The following is a 9,841-nucleotide window of genomic DNA, read 5'->3' as shown; positions in this document are numbered from 1 at the left end:
AAACCTGCCCCTAGGAAAGGGCACAGCGGCCGCCAGCCGGGCTTCCCGCTCAGGTCGCGCATCCCCGGCAGGGCTGGTCCTCCCTAGCAGGCACCAGGGAGCCTCCTGCCTGTGGAAAGAGGAGGTGTAGCGAGGAGTGGGATGGATGTTCTTGTGGCGCTGGAGGCCACTCATGAACTTTCCCTCTGCAGTTTTTGGAGCAGAAGTATGGCTATTTCCACTGCAAAGAATGCAAGACCAGATGGGAGAGTGCTTACGTGTGGTGCATTTCTGGAAGCAACAAGGTAGCTAACGAGTCATTCCTTGCCCCTGAATCTTGTAGCAGTGGCACCAAATCTGTGACAAATTGGATGGTTTGGCACAAATTTAGGTACTGAGCACCCTGAGTAAGTCTCTGTAGCAACCGAGGACATGCTTTTTTTCAGGTGTACTTCAAGCAGCTATGTCGCAAGTGCCAAAAGGCCTTCAATCCCTATCGAGTGGAAGCAATCCAGTGCCAGGTGAGTTGCAGTGTCAGTATCCTGGTAAAACTGGCAGTATGTCATGAACTCTAATAATTTACAGTTGCTGAATTAGACTCTAGGTTTCTCTGGAAGAGAACTTGCTTTCATCAAAGTACTAGGAGAAGTTATTTGGGAAAGGTGTAAGGGCATAGGAGTCCCTCTCCTGCAGATGGCTTACATGAATGGCTTTCTGTTCATACAGTACTATGCTTAGCTACGTGAAGGGTAGGGTTGTGTGCTTCTAGGTAAGAAGGCTTTTACAGCTTAACTGCATAGGGTTTTTACTATGAGCTCAATTTTAAGTGTATCAACTGAAATGTGTTACTATGATTAAGGAAAACAAAATATCGCTCTAACACCAAGTGAGCACCTTTGATCTACTACCAATACAATGTCTTGTTTCCTAAGACCTGTTCAAAGACACGTTGTTCCTGCCCTCAGAAGAAAAGACATATTGATCTCAGGAGACCTCATCGCCAAGAACTTTGTGGCCGCTGCAAAGACAAGAGGCTGTCCTGTGATAGCACTTACAGCTTCAAATACATTGTCTGATCTGTCTGCCCTCCTTCTTCTGTTTTGTGCTTTGCTCTTTGTCAGCCTCTTACAGTGTTTTGACTTTAGGTTTTTGACCTGGCATTGGATAATGGATAAAGACTTTTGTACTATTTATAAAATACATAACTTAATTGTATATATGCTGTGAATAAACTTCAGTAGAAGTGTGCTATCCCTTTGTTTCATCTTGCTGGGATGAAACAGGAAAGTATACCTGGAAGGAAACAGAACCTATTTGATTTCCTAAAGAAAACAGGTTTTGTTCTTAGTCTGCCTTTAGGAAGTGCTAAGATTAAAACTGTGACAATGACTTTTTTCCTTCAGTCACTCAAACTGAACTGCGAGGATGATGCAAATGTTCTGGAGCATAATGTCTGGAGTAAATGAATCTGTGCCTCTTCCCACTGCCTCTGTCAAATGTATATTAAAAAAAGCAGCTTGATCAAAAACTATATGCCAGAAGATTATGCCTGTAACATGCAAGGGAAGAGTGTATGTTCCACATGTCCTCCAAGTGAGGAGGGGAAGCTTTTTGAGCTGGGCTATCTGTGATTGAGTGTAACAAATTCTCTAGCTTAATGTGTCCTAAAAGGTAGAACAAGTCCTGGTGCCCCCAGTTCAGTGCTGGTTTGTTCCTCATAAATTTTCTAGTCATATAATGTACCTCCAGCATAGTGGCTTGAATATAACTGGAGGGAGTAAACAAATGTGCTTTCATGGAGACAAAATGTGGTTGGGGGAATCCTAATGAAAGTCTCAGTGTTGTAGAAGCACAGTGGGGTATTACTGCAGTTCATATTGTCCCAGGGCTTTTGTGAGGCTTTGTTGGGAATATAGTGATTTCTGCTCTGACTGAAGCTTAGGAATGATGCTCAGAAAGCTAGATGGCTACCTGGCAGCTTTTGTTGTATCTGTGAGGAACCATAGACTGCTTTAGGGTGAAAGGAACTGCTGGAGGCCTTCCTACTCAGTGCAGGAAAAACTAAATCAAGTTGCTTAATGGATCGTACTCTACCTCCAGAATGATAATGAGGGATGTGCAGCAGGTAGGCTGTCCTGTTCCACATCTTTACCAGTGATATGGGAGAGGCATGAGTGTATACTTGTCAAGTTTGTAGGTGACACCAAACTGGGGGGACCAGCTGATACATCTGAGGGCGGTACTGCCCTTTGGAGAGGTCTCGGCAGCCTGGAGGGATGGGCCAACGGGAGCCTTGTCATGTTCAGTAGGGACAAGAGGAAAATTCTACCCCTGCTTGGGGAGAACCCTTTGCAGTGACACAGGCAGGGGAACAGCTCACTGGAAATTGCCCCTGGCATTAGGTTGTGAGTAAGCTGGGTGTGCAGCCAGCAGTGGGCTGTGGCAGGAAAAGGGCAGCAGCAATGTCCTTGGCTGTATGAAAGGAAGTAGAGCCAGTGGGGCAGCAGAAGCAGTTGTCCCCCTTTACTCAGCACTTACTAGACCACATCTAGATAGATTGATGTACCCAGTTTTGGTCTCTCTGTGTGAGATGGATGTTGATCAACTGTAAGGAGTTCAGTGGAGGCCACCAAAGCTGGTCACAGTGCTGGAGCACTTGTGCTGTGGGGAGATCTTGAAGGAACTGGGCATACCAATCTGAAGCAGTGAAGAGGGACCTCACAGTAGCCTGCCAGGTTATGGTTATTCAGGAAAGATGTGGCTCATGGTAGCTGCCTGAGAGAACACAGATAAAACTAGATGGATTTAGACTGAATAAAGGAAAAGCTTTTCCACCATGAGAATGCTCAAGTAGAACAGGTTACGCAGGGATGCTGTGCATTCTCCATCCTTGAACTTTTTCAAGACCCAACTGGAAAAAGGCCTGAGTAACCTGGTCTGATCTTGTGGTTGACCCTGCTTCAAAGTGGAGACTGGACTATGTGACCTCCTCAGGTCCCTTCCCAACTGAACTTTCCTGTGACTATGATCTGTAAAATATACAGAATTTTGCCAAGTGGTAGAGCAGGTCTCAGCTCTCACCAACCACTACAGATTTTTGCAGACCACCCCAATTAGAGATCTGAAGAGCTTTCAGAAGTGAAATACACACTGAAATTTGAAGATGACTTTAACCATTGCAGATTATACTACTCAGAAAAATAACTGTGTGATTTGCCTTGTATTTATTTTTGTCCTGCAACTACAATTGTGCTGCAGAGCTCTGTGGACTGCAAAATCAGGAAACCTATAAAAGAAGGTGATTGCACCCACTTGTATCAATACAAGTCCTTTTCAAGATTCGCATAAGATGGTGGAAGTGTTTTGAAAATGAAAAAGGGGTGAAGGAGAGATGGCTTTACTGTATTCTTGGAGCTGAGGCTGATATATCAGGCTAGACAACTTTTCTTTTGCCTTTAGCATAAGAAAAATACCCACCAAACCCCAAAACGAACAGGACCATTACTGATGTTTTTAACAGAAACAAACCTTCAGCTCTATTTTGTTGGGGTTTTTTTTTGTTTTTTTGTTTTTTTTTTTGTTATGAAACTGCTTTAGTCAGTGTCATCTTCCTGATTGAGTTGCAACTACAGACTGACAATAAACCCCTCATTTCTCACTGGTATATTTCAGTGTAATGAATAGTTTCACTGTAAGTGACGGAAAAGGTGTCTTGCGGCTGCTGATCATGGATACCATCTGCAACAGTATAGATTCAGACAAGAACACAGTCTTCCCAACAAGCACACACTCTGTTGTGATTATATATGACTTTTATATTTTAGTTAAATGGATGTACTGATCCAAATATCAACCAAAGTTACTTCACAAAAACGGTAAGTGTATTTACAGAGTGAATAAGTTACATAGTTGTCAGAATAAAAGTGTCTCAGATGTGCAACAGATTTACATGCATACATTTAACACTGGACAGCAGTTAAATGTAAGAAAAAAACCATACAGGTATGACTTTTATATATACATTACAAATAAGACATCTCTTTAAAGAAACTTAACATGAGAACTTGCATTTCACGTTAACATTTTTACTTTTTATACTCAAAATTTATATTAAATAAAAATATGCATGCATAACAGTTCAAAAGATTTGACTCTGTGATGGGACTTTCTCCTACAAAATGGCAAGTTAAATTAGATCAACCATCCTTTAATAGTATAAATATATTCATAAAAGCAACCCTCTAGTAAAAAGCAGCCAAGGTCCTTTAAAAAAAACAACAAAAAAAGAAAATCTACCAAGACCATTCGTGTTGCTCAGGGGGCCTAAGAACAGACCTCCACAATATGATCCAGTACCTTCAGAGACAGTAGCCTAGTAACATTAGGAAATGTACTTCATAGCAGCTTGTTGTTTTAAGATACAGTAATCATATTCAAATTACAGTGTACATTAAACTGTAGTCCATTTACAATTTGTTTCATATACACAGGCTCTCAGCTTTTGACCAACAAGTGTGTAAGATTCTGTGGCCAGCTTCATTCTGCCCATCTTTCACTCAACCAAATAAAAGAAAAAAGGAAAAAAATGTACAAGGTTTTTTTTTTTCTTTTTTTAACAAAAAATATTATTTAGTGAAGGAAACATTGCACTTTTGCCAACCTAAAATTAATTTGCTATAAAGGAAGTATTGTTCAGTGTAGTAGGCTTTGGTATGCAATGGAAGTCACTTCTTCAGTAGTGAGTTGCAGTTGCTCAGTGAAATGCTAACTGATTTTTGTGCAACACAGAACAAAGGATGTTGTCCCAGATGCTCCATGCTACCTTTGTCCTTACAGTATTGCTACACATTTGAAGTTCAGCCCATGTCTTTTTAGAAGAAATCCTAAATGTAACAAGAGTGAGTACAGTTTGACCAAACCTTTGTAAGTCTGAGAAGACATCGAGCCACCTCACTCCAACAGGGCAGCACTCCCAGCTTGAAAGAGGACACAAGAGTCCTGTCAGAGACTTGTGCCGGAAACACTGGAGTCTGGAAGAAAAGTATTGATGACTCGGTAACTCTGAGCTCTGCGGATCATGTCGCGGATCTCTATGTTTAGTTCCATTAATTTGGTACAGATTTCAGTCAGGCTCTGGTTGGAGCCCACCAGTGCATAGGTGCCTGTCTGACCCAAGGTTTGGTGTCTGAAGTAAATGTTCAGTAGTGTCTGGACTTCATCGTCAGAGCTACTTCCAAAGATATCATTGGGCCACAAAATCCTGCAATCAAACAGGAGGAGAATGTGTGTGTCATTATGGGTTTGTTAGCACAGCACAGATGGAAACCAGGTGATAGAGATCTCTAAAAGGAGAACTGACTCACATGCTTATAAGCCAAAAGCAGCTTACTGGTTTATGCTACTCATTTGATACTCTGTCTGTTATCAAGCACTGAAATCACATAAAAGCACGATTCCTATTATCTAAAACCCAGAAAGCTTAAGGAAAGTCATTCAAGTAAGTGGAACTGGGCTGAATGTTACCCGATGCCAATGACATTCGCCTATAAGGAATTAGCTCTGTAAAAAGATTCTTAAGAGCTTCACAGAACTACTTTCGATCTATTCAGTGTAATTAAACATCTTAAGTGTTGCAAGCATACATGTTTGTATTACTGATTTGATACCGCTACTTGTGGCACACCACTGCAAAAGTTAGTACTGTCAATGCCCCCACGTACCTTGTTGAAACTTAAGTCAATTAATTATGCTGACTCAGCACATTACATTTAGTATAAAGTTAGGAAGGTAATAAATGCATACGTTTCTGATAACATGAAAGCCTAATATAAGCCATGTAGCAAAACTTGCCTGCATTCTCTTATTTGTCGGACGGCTTTAACAAGTTCATTGTTTTTCAAGCACTCCAGCATGGACTGAATAGCTGCTTCTGTAGAATTGAACGTGGGCTCAGATTCCATTGTCAGAGGCTCAGCTGCAATTGCAGCAGTAGCATCCTTAAGGTTTTTCTTCAACTCACTCAGTTCTCTTGACATATTTAACAGCTGTTCCAAGGAGAAAGGTGAGAGATGAGTATTTTCATTCTCCTCAGGCACCAAAGGGAGTAGGTATTTCAAGCCTATTCTTACTACTATATTGGATGTACACATTATGGAAAAAATCCTGTTTTAACACAAGGGCATTTCTTGGCTTCTGAGCTCTATACAATATAGGGAAGATGCAAACTACAGATTTTTAAGCTTTGTGCTTCCTTTAAACCTCTGCTGGTTTTTGCCTTGCTAAAATGCAAAAGTACATCTAAATAATCTTTTATTTTTTACCCCTGCTACTTTTTTTCATACCATAATAGATAGTTTAAGAACACAGACTTCTCCTAGCAATGATGTTGTTATTTATTTACAAAACACATGCAGCATCTGACACGATTAACAGATGGACAGGAATTATATAACCCTCTGTCAGACTTAAAAGTTCACATGGCACAAGACTCATAAGTAAGTTAACAGTTAATTTTATAAAGTTTTCATGCTCATACATGCTAAAAATAACCACTGTCACATAAACTAAGATAAAACTTTCTTTCATCAATAGCTTATGGCTCCAGCAAAATATGTGAATTTCATGGTAAAACAGCTATTTCTCATATTATTGTTCTGCTGTTTCATAGGCTGCATTATTTATAAAAATCATAACTGTGAAATACAATTACTGAAATCAATTCTCTTATAAAGAACACAAAATATTTCTAAAATTTAAGACTACTTTAAGATGCCTCCTGTCCTGTCTTCTGTTAAAAGTGAATAGCCCAGTCACAATGAGCCAGCCTTCAGAAAGGTGCCTTAAGATACAATAAATATTCAAACTTTTTGTAATGCTACAGCATATCTGATAAAACAAACCATTTCCATTTAGAGAGACTCTCTAAGCTACTTGAATCTGTAAAAATACATTTATAGCCACAAATTTGTTTTCGGCTACAAGCAAAGTACAATAACTTCTTAATAGTTTAAAATATATACACTTTACCAGGACAAACATACATACGGAATGGCAAGTTAAATCTTTCCTTAGATGATGCTCATTCAACTTAATCACCTCAAATATATTTCAAAGTATTACATATTTTATGCAATTGCTGAAAATAAACTTGACTAACAGTATGGTTCGTGTCAAGTGTTTATTTTAAAGAAAGATACATAGATTTATCTAAAAACAAACAGCTATTTGGGTCAAAAGCGATAGTGTGCAGTGTCAAAAATATGTAAAGAGGAAAGGCTGTAAAAATCACAGCATTAGAAAGATGACATTGAGGTATTTAGTTAATTATATTTTTTAAATAGACTTAATATTCAATGTTTAATGGAAACATTAAAATGATTTTGATGTATTTATCTAAAGAATAAGAACAAGCAGTACGCTTGCAGTCAAAACATAAAGTAGTTCTACACTACACACCTTTGTTTGCTCAGGTATGAGAGGATGCAAAACCATTTAATAGCTGTTTGTCAAAAACTGCTGCTGATGTTTCTAGTATAATGCACATGCAACAGAGACAGTTTATATGGCTGGAAATTACAACACATTATTCCAGCAAAAACCTTAATTTTGCATCCACACTAAGACTAATTTACCCAATCATTTTGTTATTTCCATGCTAACAAGTGCTCCTAGTCTAAGTGTTCCCACAAAGTTCAGAGAAAATCAGTCATGACTTAGGAAAAGGGTATTTTCTATATGTGTAAAGAAGGTTCATTTTCTCTAAAAATTAAGGCCTCATTTAAAATAAAAATAAACCACTTGAAGATGTTCACATAGTGTAAGTGCTCACTACATGTAAAGTGGGAGTGAAGTTAAGATTTCATGTATCATACTAGTTTGTTACCACTGACTGAAATGACTTTTGAAGACTGAATGTATAAAAGATCACAGTCTCTGAAAGTACAATTACAAAAAATACAGTCTCTTGACTATATTTTAATGCAGATGCTCATGTATTGAAGGGTTTTGTCTGCAAACTCATATTCAGGGTGAAATAGTTTAATCTTTGGTGTAAGCCCATAGAAAGAAAAATAAGAACATGAAAATAAAGTGGTATTTTCATTGTAAGACTTTTTAGTTTGTTACGTACCTCTGGCATGGAACTGACTTCATGCACTTGTCCGATGAGTTTACAGTAGGACTGAAAAAGCAACAGCAGCTGGAAGTGCAGTTTATATAATCTCTGACACAATTCCAATTGCTAAGGAAAGATTTGTAGAAGAAATAATTAGGAAGATCAGCAAGTTAGGCTAATTTTCAGTAACTAATAAAACACATAGAGATAGTTCAGTTCTCAGAAAACATTATTTTACTGGAGTCTGATCATATACTGTTTCAGAAAACATTCTTCTGCAGGTAAGTCATATATGACATTGAAAATCAAACTCGTGATGGCTAGCTCTCATGTGGCATGCGTCAGCATCAATCTCAAAGCAGTTTATATAGGTTAGCTTTGTTGTCTCCAATTTGCAGCTGGAAAGCAGAGGCAGAACATGGGGGAAATTACTTTGCTGCATGAAACATAAAACTCTTTAAAACTTCAGAAATGGCTAATGACCATTTCCAAGAGGATAGAAATCCAAGAGAGAAGCAATGAAGTAGTTGTCTAAGAGAGTCAAAGCTCCTGCCTGCTTCTCTAAGGGAAGAGGGAGAGAGGCAATAAATCCAGCCAGGAGCGGCAAGTAGGAAGTGCCAGCTCTGCAACTTAAACCTCAGCTCAGGGATTTTCCACCATCTTAAAGAAACCATACAACTGATGGATGGAGTTGAATGTGTAAGAGGACCTCTGGCTTTTACAGTGTATTCTCCCAGATTAAGTAGATACTGTTCTATGAATTGTTTCTTCCAGTGAAACGCGCAGTGCCACACAAAAGGTGTTGGACACATTGAAGTAACATGTGGTGGGCATGTCTGTCAAGTTAATATGTTTATGACCCTGGTATCTGTGTGCCTGTCAGGAGGGAGAATCTCGTAGTTCCACAGCTGGATCACGATGGGGAAGGGAGGCGTATTTGATCTTTGGCAAATGAAACTTCTGCAAGTACAGCTGCATGCCAAACATGACAGAAAAGAAGCAGCAGCGATTAATGTCTTTGCTTCCTTAAAGCACTTCATACATGCTTAGCTACCAGCATGTACTTCAGCTACTTGCTGAACTGTGCAAAAGTGCAAATGCCAGCACAAATACTTTGAAAGTACTTTAAAAACATTATAAATGTTAATTTGAATGAAGTGCTTCTTTACATATGGTTCAATATTTAAGTGTCAAGGTTTTTATTAATAAGCCAAAATTTGAACTGTATCCTTATGCATTTCCACTTCCAAAATTTCTGTACCAGCCAGACAAGGCTGAAGGGCTGAGGTCAAGGAGATGTTTTTGGCAAATTTCAGCTTTGTTTGTCATGGAGCAGTGGACACCAATCACCCATCTATGAGGAGTCATCCAAGGGCACTGCCAAAATCAAGCAGAGGTAGTTTCTCTCTGAAGGAGATTTATGGAGGAGAATGGGAGCAAGAGGAGAGTGCCAAGCCATGGGATGTCAGTCTGGCAGGGTTTGTCCTGTTGAAGGCCTGGCAGACAGGGCTGCTCGCACCTCAGCCTTGTTCTGCCACAGCAGCATAGCTCAGCACTGCAGATTTGCCTGGTCTGAGCTCTGTGCTGCAGTGATAAACTGTTCCTGGTTTCTGAGTTGGTATGTTTAATGTTTGTTATTGGTGGAAAAAAGGGAGGGAATGGCTGCACAACCTGCTAGGACAGAACTGACTCATGGGCAGGGACAAACCTATAGGTGGCTGACAGAATGAAGAGGTAAGGCATGAAGGA

The 9,841-nt window shown here is 39.6% G+C and overlaps 2 protein-coding genes across 2 annotated transcripts in view; one reads left to right on the top strand and one right to left on the bottom strand.

Annotated features, from left to right (window-relative positions):
- Window positions 1-191: 191 nt before the first annotated feature.
- ZAR1L (zygote arrest 1-like) lies at window positions 192-1,228 on the top strand (the record flags this gene model as incomplete). Its single annotated transcript, XM_010011903.1, has 3 exons — window positions 192-284; window positions 426-500; window positions 912-1,228. Coding segments are annotated over 3 exons (312 nt in total), but the record flags the coding sequence as incomplete, so codon positions are not given.
- Window positions 1,229-3,771: 2,543 nt separating this feature from the next.
- Window positions 3,772-9,841, bottom strand: part of FRY (furry homolog (Drosophila)) — a 134,829-nt gene continuing 128,759 nt past the window's right edge. Inside the window, exons 60-62 of the mRNA XM_010011901.1 lie at window positions 8,108-8,218; window positions 5,830-6,023; window positions 3,772-5,239 (exon numbers count right to left, since the gene is read on the bottom strand). Coding sequence (XP_010010203.1) covers window positions 4,981-5,239; window positions 5,830-6,023; window positions 8,108-8,218 — 564 coding nt within the window. The 3' untranslated portion in view covers window positions 3,772-4,980. The remainder of the gene's footprint in view (window positions 5,240-5,829; window positions 6,024-8,107; window positions 8,219-9,841) is intronic.

Source organism: Nestor notabilis, unplaced genomic scaffold, assembly GCF_000696875.1.
Source record: "Nestor notabilis isolate BGI_N333 unplaced genomic scaffold, ASM69687v1 scaffold30203, whole genome shotgun sequence".
Taxonomy (NCBI): domain Eukaryota; kingdom Metazoa; phylum Chordata; class Aves; order Psittaciformes; family Psittacidae; genus Nestor; species Nestor notabilis.
This window is presented reverse-complemented; position numbering and strand designations above follow the sequence as displayed.